Raw genomic sequence first — 20389 nt, 5'->3', positions numbered from 1 at the left:
AGGCGAACCTTGAGCCCAACTCAAGTAAATACTCGCTTTGGCCCCCGTGCGCCTCACCCTGCGGGGCGAGCAGCTGGGTGCTGAGGCCCCTGCTTGTTCAGAGCAAAGGGAGGGATTTTGGCAGGCTGGAAGCAGGGTGCCACCAGCCAGGGCTGCGTTCGGATGTCGGATGGTACAGCGCATCTGAACTCTTCAGGGTGGCTAACGCCCGCCCTTCTCTGTGTTCGCGCACAGGAGGGTGGCCCAAATTGCAAAAGGAATGTGACTTTGAAGTCTCTCCCCATGTAATTCAATGCTGTTGCCAAGAACGAGGATATTTTAACTGTAACTTGGGCAGCACATCTGGATTTGCTGCTGGAACTGGAGTAATTGTGCTAAATGAGTTCTAATGCAGCCATACGCCAAGCAAATTAGTAAATTGATGCGACTGGTTTATGCTAGGTATTGGCACTGAAATTTGTATGTAGTGCAATATAACTGACAATTAAAGCAAAGTGCCTAGTTAGACTGAAATTATAGAGCCTCTTGTATACTCTGCTTTTTATTACAGCTGTATTCAAACGTAGCACTTCGTAGGGCTTCACAGCTCTGCCAACAGAGTGCCTTAGTCCCAGGGCTGCACCGCTTTGAGGAGTTGGCCTCCAGAAGCCTCAGGCCGTGTTTCTGCAGGGCTGGGGGCAACAGCAAGGACCTGCAGCTCGTGCTGCTGCAGGCTCGCGTTTGCACATAGCACAGGTATATTCATTTGATTTGCGCTTCAGGGGGGGTGCAAAAGCAAAAAAGTCTTATATTTGCAACGATTAGTCTTCTTGAGAAGTTCTCTGACCCAAAACTGGTTTTAGCAGGGGTGTGTGTTTGTGTCTCTTCTGTTCCCTCCGGTCCCCGAGGCTCGTTGGCGTTGCTGTGGGCGCACGCTGAGGTGGCTGCGAGGGTGCTCCAGGAGGCTGGGCTTGGGGAAGCTGAGGAGGGGCTCGCGGTGCGCCCTGGCCGGGGTCCCTGCAGGCAGAGGAGGGGTGGGCTCGCCGGCTCCCCTGCGGGGAAGCAGACCTGCAGCCTGGCCTGCTGCACCCCGCTATTTACCTGTGGTAGGTTTGAGGCTTCACCAGCACCCAAGCAGCCAAGTGCAAGCGCTGTACAGCCGGCACGTAGCGCGAGGAAGGGAGCACGGTGCCAGGCACCTGGGTGCTGGCCCCCTGAGCTGTCACAGCGTGCTGTTGTCAAATGCTGCCAGCGCCTGGGGAGGGACCGCAGCACGTGGGTGCCTTCAGCGCTGCTGCGGCTGCTTCCAGGAGGGAGGCTGCGCTCAGCACCACGCAGCTTCACCAGCATGCTCGTAGCCATGCTTGGCAAGCTTCCCGGGAGGCGGCTCCAGGCTGAACTTTGTTTTTCGGTTAGTATCGCAGCTCTGTTGCCGCATCTTTGAGCGTTCCCCTTGCCCCAACGGCTGGAGGTGCGCGGAGCTCCAGCGGGGCTGGGAGCAGAGGAGAGGGGCTGAGCTGTGGGAGCATCGCTGGAGGGGATGGAGGAAGCACTGGGGCAGGGGAGACGTCCTGCCTGCGCTGCCGGTGGCCAGCCCGTGCCTGGGTGCTACAGCGGCTGCTTTGGGCTGGATCCGGGGAGCGGCGGCCTGACGCCCCTTGTTCCCGCGACACGTTTCTTAACGGAAGCTTTTGGGTAGGGAGCACCTTGCACAGCGGCGTGCCCATAGTGCTGTTAGCTGACTGTTCCCGTGCCTTTGTCCCTTGAAAAAGGTGTCGCTGATGGGGTTTTATGTTCTCATTTTGCATGGTCTCTGCACAATGCACCGTGTCGCACTGATACTGTCTGCTGGTCCAGCTACATACAGGATGCTTACAGAATTATTTTAACCTACTAAAGACCTAAATGACTTGGGACCTTGGAGCTCTTGTATAACTTTGTAATGTAATGTTTTAATAGGGGGTGCGTGTGCTTTTTTGGCCTTTTGGGACATTTACAAGTTGCTAGTAGTCTCTTGTGCATCTGTTTCTTAAATCAGTTCATATTTGCATTTAACATGTTTCTTTGTGTGCACATGGTGATAACTGTCTTTGTTTATCCTGTGAAATAATGTATTCCGATTTTATTTTTAAAACCATCCTGCAACATTTGATGGCACTCTGGTACGCTGGGTTAACTGGTTGTGAAAAATGAGGGCTCAGTCACTGTGGGTGTATTTAAAAACAGGGTGGAAAAATTTTATTTCCTAAACCCCAAGAGCTAATGCTCAGAACTTACCTTGTCCTCCAAAAAAATGGAGATTATCAAAATTCTTCATTATTGGCTTCATTCATTCACATGTGACTTGATAGGGAGCTGATGTCTGACATCTGTGGCCAATTTTCGGCAGTTTGGAGAACTCCTGCCCCAAAAACCCCGTGGTGCTTTCAGCTGACTTCCCAGGTAACTTGGAGAAGCCGGTTCCTCCCCAGCTGGCACTCAAAGAAAGCTCAGGAGAAATCCTCTCCAACCCGACCCGAAGGCACAGCTCTTCCCTGGGGGAGTAGGAATCTTCCCCTCGCTCAGTTCTTGGGATCTCAGCAGCTGTTTTTTCCCTCTGGGGGAGAGGAATTCTGACCACAGCAGATGGGAACTGGGCTAGCAGGACGCACACTGTCCTTTTTTTTCCCCAAGCAATGGCTCTGGGAAAGCTTGCCCTTTGGCCACGGGACATCTCGGGATGAGCAGGCAGAAGTGTCTCCTGCTCCAGGCTCCATCCCTGCTCAGCTGCTCAAGCTTCGGCTCCTCCCTTGGCCAGGCTTGCTGCTTTTCTAGACTGTTCTGCTCTCGTCACTGCTTTAATTTTGAACCTGCTGTCTGGGACTCCACTGGACTCCATCCTCCGCATTGCTGGGGGACCTCAAAAGAGGCAGCACTTGCTGCTCTCCAGGTATCAGCCAGACTGGGAAAGGGCCACGTGGAAAGGGAGCCTTAAAGCAGCCAAGGTTTTGCTTGTAGAAGTGGGGTGGCTGCTCCCAGTATGGCTTAACTCTGTCTTACCTACTTCTTCCACTCTGTCTTACCTAATTCTCCCAGATGCTGGGAGGTCGGGTGCTTGTGAGCATCGCCTGTGCTGTCCTGCGGGGAGGGATGAGCTGCTAAAAGCTGTGCTGGAGGAGGAGCAGCAGCGGGCTCTGCATCAGCTGGTGGGTGGCTCCTGGGGATGCAGCTCCCCAGCGGAGCCGGGGCTGGGAGAGTGTGGGTGTCGTTACTTCGCGTTGAGCGGTCTTGGCGTGGAGGGGTGAAACTGAAGCCCTGCAGAAACAGGGCTGAAGTCCTTCAGCACTGTGGGAGCGGACGCAGAAGCTGTCAGCTCTGAAGAGTGCCCTTTCCTCCTTCCCCGCTTCTGCCTAGCCACGCTCGAGAAGTGTGATCAGCATAAAAGCTGGCTGGGGAAGCCACAAAGATGCAGCAAGACACGGTTTGCTCACCCAGGGCTCAGAAGCACAGTGACCGGGGCTGCGAGGCGTCTCCCGGGGATGGTGCAAGGGCCACCCTCCAGTGCCGTCCAGCTTGTCTCGCCGTGCTGGCTGGGCAGGGGGCCTGGCAGAGATGCTTTCCAGTTCACTGCTCTTGGGCAGCCCTAGGACTTGTGGTGTTTGAGGTTGCTGTTATCACTTCTGCCTGAAAAAGCCTCGTGGTTGTTTGCAAACTGGGACTGGTGCCGGTTCCCATGTCTGCAATGGCTTCACTGCGTTTGGGGAGTTTTGAAATGGGAAATGCTGGTCTCTGTGGCCCGAACAAGCATCTGTACAGGAGTGTGTGAGATGGACCCTGACAACCACACAGTTGTGTTTATGGCTTGGTATTTTTTCCTCCAAAATGTCTGCAGACAAAGGCGTGAGGTGCTTGTGCAAACGTCTCGGTGATGATTGCACGGGGGTGGCGATGCCTATGGCAGTGCTCTGCGTTACCCCAATGCCGAAAGTCCCAGCGCTGTACAGATTTTGATTTCTGCTTTAACGGTCTCCTCCACAGCTCCTCTTAAAAAATCAGTTTATGTCTCCTGCAAATTAAACTACTGTTTCACTTATAAAGTGTTTCATTCTACTATTAAGTGGAAGTAGGAAGCTCACTTGCGCATCACTGAGTACATGGCTGCAAACCCCAGCACAGCAGATTGTTAATGTGAAATTAGAGGTATTTCAGCAACGTCTCAGCAGATCGCCTCCGCCGCTTAATAAAAGGCGCGGAGCTCCTCTGGGAGAGACTCATGTGACAGCCCCATCCTGAAGGGCTGACCATGGCATTCCTGGAGCAGGGAAGGGCCTGGGGGAGGAGGGGAGACAGCCTTTCCCTTGCCCCAGGCCACCCGAGGAAAACCAGAGACTGAAATGCAGAGGAGAGACGTGGGGGCTTGTGCTGCTTCTGCCCCAGCGCTGGTTGTGCTTCCAGCCAGCCGGGTCCCTGGTGAGCCTGGTCCAGGGGACTGGGAGGCGCTGGGGGGGTGTGGGGCAGCGATCCCCTCTGAGTATTCCTTTTTGATCACAGATGGAGGTGTTTATGGAGTTGTCTGAGCTTTCAGGCATTGGTGCCTTGAATCCCACTGCCCGCAGCTACCCAGACGTGGGGTTTCATGAGGGCAGCGGTTCCTCCTGCTTGTGTTCCGGGTGCCGGCGCCGCTTCGCAAGCTTCGCGGCCTTGCAGGAGGCCTGGCTCTCCTGCAATGAGCTGTGGCTCCTACCTGCCCGCCCCGGAGGGGATTGCAGAAAGGTGGGGTGTCCCTGGCCGCAGGGGTGTCCCCCTCGCAGCCGGGGTGCTGGGGAAGACTGCCTTGCTCCCTGGAGCGTGTGTCCGTCAGTCTGTCTGTCTAATCTCCCTGCTGCTTTTTCTACAGTCTTCCAAATCGCCCTTTTGTCCCCAAACAATTCCGCTTTGCAAATGCCACAGGAGGATCCCTGGGGCAGCGCTGCTGCTCCTCTGCCCTCCCATCAGGTGGTGCGGAGGAAGAGGAGAGGGATTCAAAGTAACCTCGCTCATCCTCTCCACTCCTCCTGCTGCCCAGCCCGGCCCCTCTCCTGTTGCCTTTGCATAGCTCAGGAGCAGATAACATCATCTCTGCCAGGTATCGCTGCTGTCCTCCTCCAAAGGCATGTGTGTGCCTTAGCCCAGCTGCCTCCGACAGAGCCGGCGCTGTGCCTTTGCTCTACAGCAGGGACGGGCGAGTTGTCCCCTTCTGGCCCCCGCTTGCCTGGTCTCCCCTTTGGCTGCTTTTCCGCTGCCTCCCGACAGCCCCCCCCGCTCCCCTCCGGCTCCTCTGACCTCCTTGGACGTCTTGCATTTCACTGCGACTGGTAACGGGGAGCCGATGGGAGATAAGAGGGGTGACAGCGTTACCGGCTCCCGCTGCGCCTGAGCGCCAGCGGAGGGATGCTCTGCCTCGGCCCTCCCGCCGCAAACGAACCCATGTTAGGAAGCGCCCTGGACCCCTCCCCAGCAGCGGTGGAGCCCATCGGAGGGAGAAGGTGGGAGGCGAAGGGGGGCGGCTGTGCGGAGCAGCGGGTGGACAGCTTTATTTTCCCTGGCTGTAAGAGGGAAGCGAGCCCGAGCTCCCCCCGCCGATGCGCGAACAGGAGGGAGAAGGTGCTGGGGGACCGCGTACCTGCCCGGCGGAGGGGCTGGCAGGGTCCCCCATGGCCACGGGGCCCCCCCGGTGCATCGCCAGCCCCCCGCTGTGTGCGCAGGTTTGCGGCGGTTGGCTCTGTTTTGCTGGGATCAATGTCAGCGCCCGGATCGGGGAGGCAGGGAGGGAGCGGGGATGGTTCATACAAATTCACGGCCCCCCCCGAAGAACCGCGGGCTGGTTCGGTGACGGGGACGGTCGCCCTGAGAGTCACGAGCAGGGGGCGGGTGGCCACCCGGGCGACCGTGGGCTGTGGGCTCCTGCTCCGCGGGGCGTACCCGGCTGCTTCAGGCGTTGAATTCGGAGCGGGAAGCTGAGCCGGAGCCTAGAGGAAAAGGGAGAAAATAAGGGAGGAGGGAAGCGGGGCTCGGCAGGGCACACGGCCGGTTTTCGGCAGTGGATGGTCGCCCCTCGTTGCGAGCAGGCTGCTTGCAGTGGGTGGCCCTAAGCAGGGAAATAACAACGAATGGGGTTTTGTTTATTTTTTAACATGGCATCCATACCGGAGGGATCAAGAGGACACGAAGGTAGCTGGCTGGTCTGCCGGTTGGGTTAACCTGGTTTTCTTTGCTGTTTCCTCGAGGGTCTCTTGGCATGGCTGTGAGTCGCCGTCAGACGCCCCTTCCCCTGGACGCGCTTCACTGACTTAATCTGGCTTTGCTTCGGGGGGCTGTAGTGAGATTTTTTTTTTTTTTTTTTGGAAGCCCTTGTTTTTCCTCCGCCCAGCTGGCGTCAGGCACCGAGGATGCAGAGGCAGTGCTTCCGACCAGGGGAGGTTTGGCAGTAGGATTTCCCTTCAGGTTCGCGGCATCCCTTTATCTGCTGCCTGCTGTAGAGAGGCTTTGTGCTGGAACTCGGGGAGCAGAGCCCGCAGGTGACCTCTAACTGGATCAGACCTGCTGGCTTTAAATGCCTGTTCCGCTCCTTGCGCTCAGGTGTTTGGTGACAGGCTGGAAAATCGTGTTAGGTAGGCGCTGCTGGAGGCGAAGGGGTGCCTTCTGCTTTGGAAAACAGGGAGGGAGGAAAACTGGTGAACTCTGAGGAGCTGCAAGAAGAGCGAGCGGGGATCCTTCGCGAGAAGAGCAAGCAGGGACCCTCTCCACCTATGGTACTGATCTCCGTATGCCATAAGAACAGACTCTTCGGAAATTCATCTGAACAGCCAACTTCTCGGGGTTTCTCATCGCCTTCTGATCCAGACAGCATCCCCTCGCCCAGCCAAGGGCCACCACAGCCACCCTGGGCCAGCTCCCTCAGCTGCCAAGTGGCCACTTGCCGTGGGGGCTCACAGACCTGTGCCATCGCTACTGAGGGATCCTCTCCAGCGAGCATTATTAATTTTTTTTCCCTCCTCCTCCTGAATTCAGTTCTGCAGCATCGCACTAAATAAGTGTGCAGATGCCAGCTGCTCTTGTGCAGCCCAGTGCCTGCGGTTGGTTTGGGGAGGCAGGGCTTCGTACCCTCGACATCTGAGGGATCGCCGTGGAGCACGCTGTGGACTGTCCAACAAGTCGTTCCTGGCTAAACTCCTTCTGTCGTGTGCTGTCTCTCTCTCTGACTCGCAGCGCTCCCTTCCCGGTCCCGTGGGCTGACGGAGCGCGCGGGGTAGCGAGCGCAGCTGGGGTGTAGCATGCATGAGCGTGCGGTGGGACCGGCGCCCAGGGACGCAGGTGGGCGCGCATTCGGACGCTGCGGGGGCCATGGCTTCGTTCGGGAAGCTGACGGAGTACTTCAGCCTGCGGAAGTCGAGGACGGAGCTGCGCTCCGGGCGGCGGGGCCGGCGGAGCGGGAGCTGTTGCTGTAGTGTCACGGAGTGCAGGTACGGGGTGGCAGTGGCCCATCTGTCCTGGTGCCTCCGTCTGTGCCCAGGGGGCTGCGGGGTGGGAGATGCAGTCCTTGGTGCTTTACCTTCCCTTTAGCTCTCCTGGGGCTGGGGAGGGGGCTGGGAGCAAGCCAAGAGCTCTGGAAGCATCACCTCTGTCCTGTCTGGGGGTCCTGAGCGGCTCATTGCCGTGGGACGTCTCTGTCAGGCTCTGCACCCCGACCTCCATCTCCCTGCCCAGGGCACGTCCCCGGTGGCGGCGGTGCCTCTCAGACGTCTGCTGGGTGGCTGGGTGCACGTGTACCTGCTTGCCTCTGTCTTCTGCTTTCTGTGTTGTGCTGCTGCACTGTCTCCCCGTGACGGCCGTGAGGTTATTGTAGCACCACCGCCCTTCCCTCCCTCTGCCCCCCGTGCTGCTGCACGCAAAATCCCCAGCTGCTCGGGCAGCAAGAAGTGGCTTCGCAGGTGGAGGTGAAAGCCAGTGTGTGCGCGGTGCTGATGGAGCCTCCTGGTGTGCAGGGGCCGGGGAAGGGAGGAGCTGCGCTTGGGGACAGGGTGCAATGGCGAGGGGGCTCCTCGGGGCAGCCAGCCACAGGGTTCATCGTCAGCTCCTTTGGGTTGTGGATTGATAAGGGGAACGCGCTGGGAATGGGGGGGGGTGGCATTGGGCTGACTGGAAATCGGCATGGGAGCGTGCTGCCGGCGGGGTGCTCAGGGTCACGGCGGGAGGCAGCAAGGCCAGCCCCAGCTGTAGGGTGCACGCGTCCTTGTTTTGCAGTGTAAACAGAGTTATTGCAATTAAGAAAATTGCTCTGTGCCTGGGTGGCTTCCCTCTCCTTGGATATTACGAGCAGCTTGTAGGACATGGCCAGCACTTGATGCTCCTCTGGGCTTTTCCCCTCTGCAAGAGCTCACGGTGGGGCAGAGGGTTATCAGCCCAAGCAGCGCGCGTCCCCAGATCCTCCCGCTGACCTGCACACGGTGCCTCCCTGCTTCTGGAGGGGTGTGCGTCCATGCGGGGACACATGGAGGGAGAAAATAGCACCAAGACATCCACTCAGCTTCTTCCCTGGTTGCTGAGCGTCTTGTACTCTGTAAACGTTCTTTTTGATCCGCACAGATAATTAAATGTTTAGAAGGAGTTGGAGGTCTGTCGCTTGGGCCCCTCCTGCTGCTCTCTGCGTTGCTGCCGAGACAGTGAGACGTGACGTGCTGTTGCTGTCTCCCCTCTTCACTCGGTGGTTACAGGAGACGGGTGCCTCTTCCCCACTCGCTCAAAGCACGGCACGGTTTCACCAGAAACACAGAAATGTTTGTGCCTGAGCTTTGTGTTCTGCTCTTTCTCGGGAGAAAAACCCTTGGTTTCTGCCCTCAGATTTTCGCTGTGCCGGTGCACACCCACCGGAGCTGGGTGTGAGGAAGGTCGGTTCTTCGGGCACTGCCGAGCGTGGCACGTCCCTGGGATTTGCTGGTGTGCAGCCGAGCACCACGTGGAGAGCGAGTGTATGCCGCGTCTCGGCCTCTACTGGCATGAGGGAGACGAGGAGGTGCTCCTGGGGCTCTGCACCCTATTGATCCCCCGTGCACTGGGTGCTACAGTCCTGCACCTTGTGTTTTGGGGGGAGTTGGGTGGTTTCCCATGTAAAGGGAGATACCATGGTGCCTTCCTAACTCTGGGGCATTACCCACACAAGTCGCATTGCTGGCGTGTAGCTCGTGCCAGATTTCCTGGGGGGAAGCTGGGTATGGGCGTGTTTGAGTGCTTCCCTCACGCAGGAGCGTGGCTCACCACGCGTCGGTCACGGCCGTCGGGGCTGCTGCCTGTGGAAGCTCTGCTCTGTGTGGGGTCAGTGGACGTGGTTCCCCAAGCAGAAGTTTCTCCATGTGCCCGGGTGGTCCAGTGTGGCCGAGCTCGAGATGCCGGGAGCCGTGCTCTCCCTGCTCCTTCACGTGTTTTGCCCCCGAGCTGCCTGGGCTGGCTCTGAGCATGCAGACAGTGTTCCTGGGCCCCCGACTCCCCCGGTGACAGGCTCGAGTGCATCTGCAGATACTGAACCCGTTCCCTTGATTGCATGTGGTTGATTATGGAAGTAAAAACAAGCGTTGATTGAAGCACGGGATGCTTTTGAAATCAGCGTCCCTTTTCACCCAAGCTACTTGAGATTCTGCCTGTTTTTTCCCCTCCGATTTCTGTTTGTTGAAAAGCCCCAGTTGAGACCCCTGACCCAAGCCGGACTGGCTGCTGGCATCCAGAAAGCTGAACACTCATGGCTGGGATCCGAAAGCAAACGAAAGGTGTCTGCTGCCCCATCTGACCCTGTCCTTTCTCTAGACAGTGCTTTTTCTAGCTCTGCTGAACAACTTTCTGGTTTTATTTCATTTCTTCATGCTAATGTGGGCAAATTAAACGAGGAAATGAGATGCTCAGACCCCACGTTTCCATGTGCATGGAGGTACCGTAGCTCCTGCATCCCAGGCTCAGCAGGGTGATGTCCGTGGGCCCCTCTGGAACCCTGCCCTGGCCTCTGCGTGGCTGAGGGCAGCCGGGCTCCCACGGCACTTGCCAAAGCCGTGTAGTCCCCTGGGACCACAGCAAACAACCGTACGCAGGTCTGCAGTAAAGAGGATGCACTGACTGGAGTTATTAAATTCTAAGTATAGTGGTCCCACGCATTCTCACAGGACCTAACAGATATTAGCAGGTGTGTAGTTATGGTCTTAAGTAATATCCCTGCACTTTTAAACTACGCCTCCAGATAAAGCAGTGCGTACAAGGTGGGTTGAGCAAGTCTGCTGGATTTGGGAATTTGTGGGCTCAAAGTTGTGCTGGGCAGCACAGCAATAGCGTCGTCTAGGTGCTATTGGCCAAACATGATGCTTGCAGGAGCTCTTCAGCCTCCGCTGTGCCCCACGCCCTCCTGCTCGGCCGTGACCCGTGGCAGAGCCGCGTCGTGGTTGACACCTTCACCGTGAAGTCAGCTGGAGGCTTTTCCCACCTGAGGCTTGCTGGCCGTGCTCGGCAGGAGGACGGGCGCTCTGCTGCGGGGCTGTGGCATGGTGCCCCGTGTTACTAAATCAACTGGGCAGTCAGATCGCTGGGGGTTGAGAGGCTCCGTGTGTGACAAGCTGGGGATCAGAGTGTCCCCAGCATGCAGCTTGTCCTGGTGTAGTGATGGAGCGCAAACATACCAGCCAGAGCCTCTCAGGAAAGCGTGTAAGTGATTTATTTGCAGTACCTTTTTTCAATCTGGTAGGAGCATTGATGGATGAACCAAACACTTGACTGGTTTTGGAGCTGCACCGCTTTGTGCAGGATGAAGGCCTGGATCACTGCAGGGGCTGATTTCTCCGCAGCTCAGAGGCTGCAGCGCTGGATGCAGGTGCCCGTGGGCAAAAGGCAGGAGGGGCTGGGGGTGCTTGCCGAGGTGCGAGGGGTCTGTTCTTTGTCTTATCTTATGGTGCCAGCCTCCAGGTGCTCGTGCCCAGCTCTCTGCGTGTTGGCAGGACGGGCAGAGAGGATCTGCTTCTGGCACGGAGGAGTAATGAAAGGAAGACAGGTTATACAAAATAGCTCATCTATTCAGTTAGCTATTTTTAAACTGAAAGGGCTGGACAAGTAATTTTGGATTCCTGCAGCTTTTGAAAGTGGATCAGCAAATTGAGAAGGCTATTATCGTGTAACCGGGCTGAAAAAACGGCCTTGCTCTGCTCTGTGTGCTGGGGGGCTCCAGGGCGAGCCAAAGTTTTCGGAAGCAGACTGGCACCTTTCCAGGCTGCTGGTTTCAGCCAAGGCTGCTTCGCAGCGAGCTAGCGTGGCAGCGTCCTGGGCTGAGATCCTGGGGCTTGCAGCGATTCTGGGAGGACGAGGATCCGGCATGAGCTGATGGAGTTAACCGTTTTTGGAGAATTTCTCGAGGGGACTCTTGGAGTTGATCTTGGCCTGAATGCGATGCTGGCGAGCAGAAACCCCCCAAGAAGGCCAGCCCTTCTGTGGGAGCCGTGACTTGCAGCAGTAACAAATGGCACTTTGTTCAAAATCCCAAATGCTGCCCAGGGGTGGCTTTTGGGAGGCTGTTTGATTTAGCGGCTTTCTCTCTTGGCCCAGTACCACTTTTGGATAGATCTGCTCACCTGGCTTCAGGAGGCCGATGGCATGTCCCCTCTCTGAGAGCTGTCCCCTCTCCCCTCCTCTGTGGTCCCCAGAGTCCCCTGTGGTCCCCGCAGAGGGGCTTTGACGTGCTTACCTGGAGATCGCTGACCTGGTTGTGGAAGAGGAGACCTTCAGGATGGGGGAAGAGGGAGGAGAGATTTGTGCCTGGCTTTAGACCTCGCGCCCCCCTCTGGGGGAGACCTTTGCCCTTGGAGGCAGCAGAACTGAAGACCGCTGAAAACGTAAGGGGTGAAGAGCCTACGTCCTTGGTGGGCTCCAGGAGAGGAGCTTTCTCCTGGCTTTGGGGGAGCAGTGGTGCGACCTGGGGTGAAACGCAGGGTAGCCAAGCTTGGGGAATGGGGAGGAGAGGTGCTTGGCTTGTGCTGAACCGGGGAGCGGGCAGGCGAGGTGTTTGCTTTAGGGTTTCTGTGCCTTTTTTCTCAATATCTGAATCAGTGATTGGAAGTTGGTGTTAATGAGCAATGAATTAAATTATGTAAGAATTAAATTAAAAATTCCAACTTGCCCAGCCTGCTTTGCTCATGTCGTTAGATAATCTCCAGCTGCAGGAACGCTGCTCCGGGTGATGCTTCACCTTTGCGCTCGCAGGGGAGTGAAGGAGGGTCCGGGTGTCCCTGCTGCTCTGCGGGAGTGGGACCCTGTCCCGGGCTGTGGAGGCTGGACTGGGGAGCTGCTCGGGGGCTGTTTTCCACACCAATATCCTGATCCACGTTCCTTGCTTTGTAGTTTGATGGGCTTTGAGGAGGGTGAGCAGGGAGGGGTAGTGGGCAATGTTTTCCTGGCAGGATTGTGCTTGGTTTTGGGTGTACAAAAATATCTCTTCAGCTCTGGCAGCGCCTCTATGTTCAAGCACGCGGTCATGATGGGGAAGAGTTGGAGCTGGAAAACTGCACTGAAGGAACAAATCCTGTGTTAGCTGTGCACAGCACGAGAGAGAGAAAAATGGCAGCAAGTCTTCTGCCTCTGGCTTACAGCGCAGCCTTGCAAGAGTCCCCGTCACTGGAGCGTGACTGCCTTGTGCGTCGTCCTGGGGTGTATCACAGTGGCACTGTGTTGGAACCACAGGATGCTTTGGGCTGGCAGGGCCCTTTCCAGGCCATCCCCTCCATCCCCCTGCCATGGGCAGGGACAGCTTCAACCACATCAGGGTGCTCAGAGCCCCGTCCAGCCGGGCCTTGAAGGTTTCCAGGGATGGGGCATCTCCCACCGCTCTGGGCAACCCCTGCCACTGTCTCACCACCCTCGGCGTAAACAATTTCTTCCTTATATCCAGCCTGAATCTCCCCTCTTTCAGCTTAAAACCATCCCCCCTTGTCCTGTCGCAGCAGGCCCTGCTAAAAAGCCTGTCCCCCCCTTTCTTGTCGGCCCCCTTTCAGCACGGCAAGGCCGCAGTGAGGTCTCCCCGCAGCCTCCTCCTCTCCAGGCTGAACCCCCCCAGCTCTCAGCCTGTCCTCCCAGCAGAGCTGGGCCACCCTCGGAGCATTTCGGTGGCCTCCCCTGGCCCCGCTCCAACAGCCCCATGTCCTTCCCGTGCTGAGGACCCCCGAGCTGGACGCGGGGCTCCAGGGGGGTCTCCCCCGAGCGGAGCAGAGGGGCAGAATCCCCTCCCTCGCCCCGCTGCCCACGCTGCGGGGGATGCAGCCCAGGAGACGCTTGGCTTTCTGGGCTGCCAGAGCACATGGCCGGCCCATGGCCAGCTTTTCATCCCCCAGCACCCCCAAGGCCTTCTCGGCAGGGCTGCTCTCCACCCCTCCATCCCCCAGCCTGTGCTGATACCGGGGGTTGCCCCCACCCAGGTGCAGGACCCTGCCCTTGGCCTCGTTGAACCCCATGAGGTTCACACAGTCCCACCTCTCCAGCCCGTCCAGGTCCCTCTGGATGCCATCCCGTCCCTCAGGCGTGTCCATGCACCGCTCAGCTTGGTGTCATCTGCAGACTTGCCAGCGGCGCACTCGATCCTGCTCTCTGTGTCACTGATGAAGATAAACAGTACTGGTCCCAGTACGGACCCCTGTGGGACACCGCTCATCACTGATCTCCGTCTGGACATTGAGCCGTTGACCACTAGCCTCTGGATGTGACCATCCAACCAATTCCTCATCCACCGAACAGTCCACCCATCAAATCCATCTCTCTCCAACTTAGAGAGAGGGATGTTGTGGGGGACCGTGTCAAAGGCCTTACAGAAGTCCAGATAGATGACATCCGTAGCTCTTCCCTCGTCCACTGATACAGTCACTCCGTCATAGAGGACCACTAGGTTGGTCAGGCAGGACTTGCCCTTGGTGAAGCTATGCTGGCTGTCTTGAATCACCTCCCTGTCCTCTATGTGCCTTAGCATAGCTTCTAGGAGGAACTGCTCCATGATCTCCCCAGGCAGTGAGGTGAGGCCGACAGGTCGGTAGTTCCCCGGGCCCTCCTTTGTACCCTTTTTAAAAATCGGTGCGATGTTTCCCTTTTTCCAGTCACCAGGGACTTCAGATGTTACGGAGAGTGGCTTGGCAACTACATCAGCCAGTTCCCTCAGGACTCTGGGATGCATCTTGTCACGTCCCATAGACTTATGGATGTCCAGGTTCCTCAGGTGGTCACGAACCTGATATTCTCTTCTCAGCGGCAGGGACTTGTTGCCCAATGTCGCATGGGACACGGTGCTGGGGACTGAGCCCACTCCTTCCAAGTCCCAGTCTGGGAGTTTTTAGTCAATGCTGGCTGTTTTAAACACATGTAGGGGTGAGAGCTGGTAGGATGGAGCAAGCAGCCAGTCGGGGTGTGCAGAGTGGTGGGGCAACGCCTGGAGCTCCAGAGGAGCCTCTGTCTGTCTGCCAGCCTCGATGGATGCTGGGGCGTCTTGTGCGCGCACCTGCAGCATTTAGTCTTGCAAAAGTGCGTGGACCGTTTTTCTCAAGTACTGTATCCTGCAGCTTGAGCTTTTAACACACGGTAAACCTCTCCCCGAAAGAGGCATCTCTAAGGGGCACTGAGGCTCTCTCATACATGGCCGATAGTTTGACTGACTTTTCCCCCTTTGTCTTTGACATGTTTTGAACAAAACCTTTCTGCTTCCAAATGACACGTCAATACGGAAAGATACCTGCATCTTAAAAGAGAAAACAAGTAAGGATCTTAGAAGTGTTTTGGGTTAAGTGAGAAGTTTCCACCTGAAATGTCAGTAAGGTGTTGGTGGCACTTGTGTTTCAAACTTCCCAGCTCTGACACCTTCCTCGCCTGCTGGGAGGCCAGCAGGAAAATGTGTCTGGGTGCACGGGTTCGCATTTTTGCTGCAACAAACAGATCATTGTAACCTGTTACAGAAAGAAAAAAAAGTAAAAGGTTGATGTCCATCGCTACTGCGTGGAGGTGCTCTGTGCCTGTGCCTAACCAGGCTGAGCTGGAAATGGAGTCCTAAATCCAGTGTTAGTGACTCAGACCGTTGCTTTGCAGAAGTGCCGAGCACCCGTTCATCCTGTTAACTGTAGCAGGCAGCAGACACTCAGCAGCTTTACAACTTAGCTGGTGTCGTTTGCTTGGCCGTGCAAGAACAGGAGAAGGAGCTTTAGGAGCTGGAGCTGAAAACTTCAGCCTCTTTCAGCTGGAGAGATGCTTGGCCGGGGAGCTCGATGGCAGGGCGCAGGGTGCTCCCGGGTTGCACGGCTGGATGGCTGGCTGTCCTCAAGCACCGCTTGTGCGTGGTTGGGTGAAGCCTGTTTGAAATCGGGAGTGCTGCCACTGCGCTTTCCCACCTCGTCTGGCATCGCAGCGCTGTGCAGTTGTGGCTGTTGGGCTGACCGGTGCCTTTCAGCTCTTGCGTCTCGCAGCTGCCTCCTTCGCCCTCCGTGCTGGCGGTGAGGTGAAGGACCACGTCTTCCTCCCCTCTCCTCTGCGTCAGCTTTTCCCCAGGCTGCGCGAGCGCCGCATCCCGGGTGTCTCACAGAGATGACAAGCCGTCAGATGTAAACGTTCTGTTTTGTGAGCAGAGTGGCAATGCCACGGGAGGAAATGACATTTAGCTTTTGTGCTTGATTGAGCTGCCTGGGCTTTGCATATTAAACCCAAAGAGGCTTTTTAGCTTTGCTCTCCCCCGTCGTTTGCATCACTGTGGCTGTGATCTAGCAGGAGGGAGCTTGGGGAGCAGCATGGACAAGAAATCTCTCTTCCCATCAAACCTGTCCTCGCAAGGGGCCTCTCCGCCAGAACCTGCCACGTCCTGATTGTCCACGGAGGTTTCTGTGCACTGGGGGATGCCTGGTGCCTTTCCAGTTCCAGCACCCAGTAACCTGGCCACCGCTCTGCAGTGCTCCTGGTCCCAGAGCGGGCTGCTGGCTCCCTCCTCTCTCGCCCTGCCGTGGTGCCGGGCACCAGCACGTTAACGGGGGAAGCGGTGTGGGCAGAGCCAGGTGTGCCTTGCTTCTCTGGTCCGCGCTGCCTCTTGGTGCTCCTCAAAAGCCTGCTCTTGTGGCTGTAGGTAGAGGCGTGTTTAAGATCTCTGCCGTGAAAGCACAGGTACACGCGGGTCTGGGAGCTGGCTGGGAAATTCAAGCTTTCTGGGTCTGACAGGCTGGAAAAGCACACTGGGGCTCTTGGTGTCACCTTTTTGGGTTTTGGGCCGTGTTGTATCTAAAGCCAGGTGATGTGGCTTGCACCTGGTGTTCTTCCTTTATGCCTTGCGTCTGGCCTCCTTTTAAAGCTAATCTTCGTGACAGGAGATGAGGTTGGGAGCTGACGATTTTCCGCACAAGCTGAAGCTAATCTTTGCCTGGATTAGGCAGAAAAAAAAGGATAGTCATCCTTTATTTTGGAATGGTAGTTGGATGGGGTAGTGGGAGGAAGGGGAAGTTATACTGGTATTAAGGGGAATTACACATGTAGCATGACTACAGAAAACTTCTCCTTCAGCAGAAAGCCTTGGCCTGTGAGTCATGGTTGCTAGAAAGACTGTTTGATTCCTAACTCACCCACTGTTTTGGCACTGAGTCACAGCTGGGTGGGTGTGCAGGTAGGAAACAGGAGCACCAGCAATACACACCGGGACTTACGCACGGAGAAGGGGAAGGAAGTGATTTCAGACGGCGGATGTGAATTTTAACAGCTTCTAATAAAAGCGGCGGCTGGCAAGGGGAAGATTTCTGAACGGAGGTTGTCCCTGTTTGCCCTCCTCAGCCGGCTCCTGCCCGCGCAGGGCAGCCCCCGGGTGCGTGCCCAGCAGCCCCGCTCCTGGCTCGGGGGGCCCGGGGGGCTTTTCTCACTCCACTCGTGCAGCAAATGCTGCTCCCCACCTGGGAGTGGGTTTGAGGGGGGCCCTGCGGGCGCAGGGGAGGTATGGGGGTGTTGGCTGTCCTGCTAACAGCCGTCAAGATACCTTGCTCCATGGGCATCGCGTGCCTTTGGAGGTGAAGGGAAGGGGCTTTGTGCGCTCGCATGCCTCAAGGAGATGTTGAGCTGAACGGCACACGGGGAGCCCGCGAGGATCACAGAACCACAGGATGCTTTGGGCTGGCAGGGCCCTTTCCAGGCCATCCCCTCCATCCCCCTGCCATGGGCAGGGACAGCTTCAACCACATCAGGGTGCTCAGAGCCCCGTCCAGCCGGGCCTTGAAGGTTTCCAGGGATGGGGCATCTCCCACCGCTCTGGGCAACCCCTGCCACTGTCTCACCACCCTCGGCGTAAACAATTTCTTCCTTATATCCAGCCTGAATCTCCCCTCTTTCAGCTTAAAACCATCCCCCCTTGTCCTGTCGCAGCAGGCCCTGCTAAAAAGCCTGTCCCCCCCTTTCTTGTCGGCCCCCTTTCAGCACGGCAAGGCCGCAGTGAGGTCTCCCCGCAGCCTCCTCCTCTCCAGGCTGAACCCCCCCAGCTCTCAGCCTGTCCTCCCAGCAGAGCTGGGCCACCCTCGGAGCATTTCGGTGGATGGCAGCGTCGGAGCCCGTGAGTGCCGGTGGGGGCAGTGGGCAGAGCCCTGGGGATTTGGAGGGGTCTGAGCACACGGTATCAGCTGTCCATTGCCCGCTGGCATGCTCAGCACCCCAGTGCAGGAGGCTGAGCAGGGGATGCAAACAGCCACCCATCCTCGCATGCTTCAGGACCTCCTAAAAGTGACCGGCCCTGACCTGGCTCCCGTGGAGGGTGGGAAGTCGGAGCGGAGCAGCCGTGTGCCCAGCCCAGCACCCTCCGGCAGGCAGTGTGGGTGGGTTATCTCCTTTAGCCCCTTGCTGGGGGAAGAGGAGGAGAGGGCTGCTCCCGAGAGAGCATCCAGCTGATGCTCTGCTGCAGTAGCTGGGCTGAGACGGGGCTCCTGAAGAGTCGGAGAGGTGGGGGGGTGGCGTTGACAAAGGAGATTTTTTCTGGACCCAGGAAGAAACATTTTAAAGAGGAAAGAAAAAAAGGAGACTTCTATTTAGAATATTTCAAATGGGAAGACCAGAGTACTTTCTTTAATAATTAAAAAGTTAATTGTTTTTTTTTTTTTCAAAATTCTGTGTTTTCCCCCATAGGAATGGTTGGCTATTATACAAATTTATGCAAAATATTTTTAGTTTGCATTTTTTTCATGGGAAAGAATGCAGGCAGGAACAATCAGCTCCTGGTTAGCTGGCTACGGCAACTGCTTTGGCCTGGGGGAGCAGAGCAGAGCCCTGACCCTCGCCCCCCACCCGAGGCAGCCCCCCGGGTGCGGGCACTGCTGCCCGGAGCACCCATGTCCTTCCACAGGTGTTTGGTGCTTGGAAGCCACCGGAGCTGGGGTTCGTGCCGACCGGCTGCTCTGGGCCCGCTGCTGCCTACCTTGTGCACAGAATTCAGGTGGCCGCCTCTGTCGCATCTTTTCTTGGTGGCAAATCCATGTTTGTGAAAAACCGGAAAGCTTCAGCGCATTTTTCTGTTGCTTTAAAGAACAAATAGTTAAAATTTAGATAATGGAAGGACTCTGTCCTGGTGCATGTTATAGAAGTCTCCAGAGATGCACCCACAGCCGGCACCCCCGAGGCTGCAAGGGCTTGTTACTTGGAGCAATAGAAACCCGTGGGTTATTTATTCCTACCACCTTGATGACCTTCCAAAGGCATAAAAACTATATCACGTTTATATTCACGAGGAACAGAGGCTGGTTTTACCTCGGGAAGGCTTGCTGCTGAGGCAGTTCCCAGCCTGTTGTCGGCTGGGCTGGATTGCCTGGGATTTCATCCTCCCGCGATCTCTGGTGCGGACGGCCGCAGCCTGCTCCTGCACAAACCACCCAGCAGCCTGCGGGAGAGTATTACCGGGGAACACACGGAGAAAATACATCCTGTGACCGAAGGGTAAAAGCAATTCACGGTAACGGTGCTGTTAACCCTTGTGGTGCTGTTTGATGAGGTACAAGTGGTGGTGCAGGGCAGGAGCGGAGAGCGGAGCCCCGGCGCTGGGCTGCAGGGCCGATCGCTGCCGAGAGAAGAGGCACCGGCGAAGTGGGTTTCAGCGGGTGTGTGTTGATTCATCGCCCCGTGCGTGTGCGCTGCGAGGCCCTGAACCAAGCAGCCGTGCTGGCTTTTCATGTTCGTCTTTTCCAGAGAGAGGTAGGGAGAGTGGGAGGTTATTCAAACTGAGGATTTTAGGGGCTGTTTTTCCCTCCTGGGGGGCAGCGGCCAGTATGTGCTTCCCCTGGCAGAACCAGTCTCTGCCTTCCTCTGCGGGTGCTGAGCTGAAACGGCTCACAGACAGCCTGGCAGCTAAAGCTGTGCCCGGGCTTTTGCTTAGAAACAGGATGCTTTTGGGCTTTGCTTCCCTTGCATCCCATGGGATGGACCCGCACCCAGCCCTGCGGGGCAGTTGCTTGCTCCCGGCGCTGGTGATGTTGTGCAGCGAGGCCCTGGGGCTGGCTGGGACCCAGACCTGAGCCTGCCGCCAAGGGAACCCGTGCCTGACTGCGGCTGCCCGGCCTCCGCGCTCCCGCACCGGGGCGGCTCTCAGCCTGGCAGCTGATCAGCACCCTGCCGCGAAGGCCGGGGGGTGGGCTTCCCTTCTGGTATTTTGGGGTTTCTGGTATTTTGGGGCTGTTTGCTTCTTCCCTCGCAAGACAGATAAAACCCATGAACCCCTCCAGCCCAGGAGGGCAGAGGCGAGCGCCCGCCGCGAGCAGCTGTTGTGGGGGGTCCTGCCCTGGCCGAAAGCTCTGCTGCCAGCGACCCGCGGCATCGATTCCTCCTTCACTGAAAGCTGTTTTTTTAGGGACATTACAGGGATACATCAGAAGCATAAAAATCCGCCTTGTTGAACGGGCTTGTCCGTCTGACCATGGTGGTGACCTGCCTCTCATGCTCCCGATGTTCTGGTGCTTCAAAGGAAAATGAAAACCAGCCTAAAGCTCTGGCTGAAAGCTGGTGCCCGGGAGGGTTTAAAACAACAATATGCTGTCCAAGCCTGTGATTCTAAATATATTTTTTGACCAAAATATATGAAATAATCATTTTTGCCAGGGGTTAGTAGTCAGAGCTAGGCCAGCTTTGCCATTGTTAGCCTTAAGAGCTGGAGAACTTGGTCACACTGCAGAAATTGCAGGCTTTAAAACAAACCGAGCAGCCCCGACAGATGTCTCGCCTGTCTTTATGCTTTCTGTGCTGGAGCACGTAGAGTTCATGCCTGAAGCATCTCCCTGGTGTTTGCCGGGAGCAGCGGTGTCCTTTCCAAGATGATCTCAGCGGCTTTTTCTCTCCTCGGTCGTGTGACTCGGATTTAGAAGCAACAGGGGAGACCAGCCCTGTGTCATGAGGCTGGGAACGG

At 56.9% G+C, this 20389-nt stretch overlaps 1 protein-coding gene across 7 annotated transcripts in view; it reads left to right on the top strand.

The window, feature by feature from the left end:
• The window catches only part of LOC104011075 (ankyrin repeat and fibronectin type-III domain-containing protein 1), a 264593-nt gene that overhangs the window by 52303 nt on the left and 191901 nt on the right, over positions 1-20389 (top strand). For 2 of the 7 annotated variants that reach the window (XM_087731746.1, XM_087731743.1), the window contains exon 1: positions 7238-7460. The exons of 4 other annotated variants lie outside the window; for them this stretch is intronic. In XM_087731746.1, the coding sequence (XP_087587872.1) occupies positions 7276-7460 (185 nt within the window). In that variant the 5' untranslated portion in view covers positions 7238-7275. Of the gene's footprint in view, positions 1-5354; positions 5484-7237; positions 7461-20389 lie in introns of those variants that run through there. One more of the 7 variants, XM_087731744.1, reaches the window with a different exon arrangement.

Source organism: Nipponia nippon, unplaced genomic scaffold, assembly GCF_047370975.1.
Source record: "Nipponia nippon isolate SJK-2023a ecotype South Korea unplaced genomic scaffold, ASM4737097v1 scaffold_5, whole genome shotgun sequence".
NCBI classification, from domain to species: domain Eukaryota; kingdom Metazoa; phylum Chordata; class Aves; order Pelecaniformes; family Threskiornithidae; genus Nipponia; species Nipponia nippon.
This window is presented reverse-complemented; position numbering and strand designations above follow the sequence as displayed.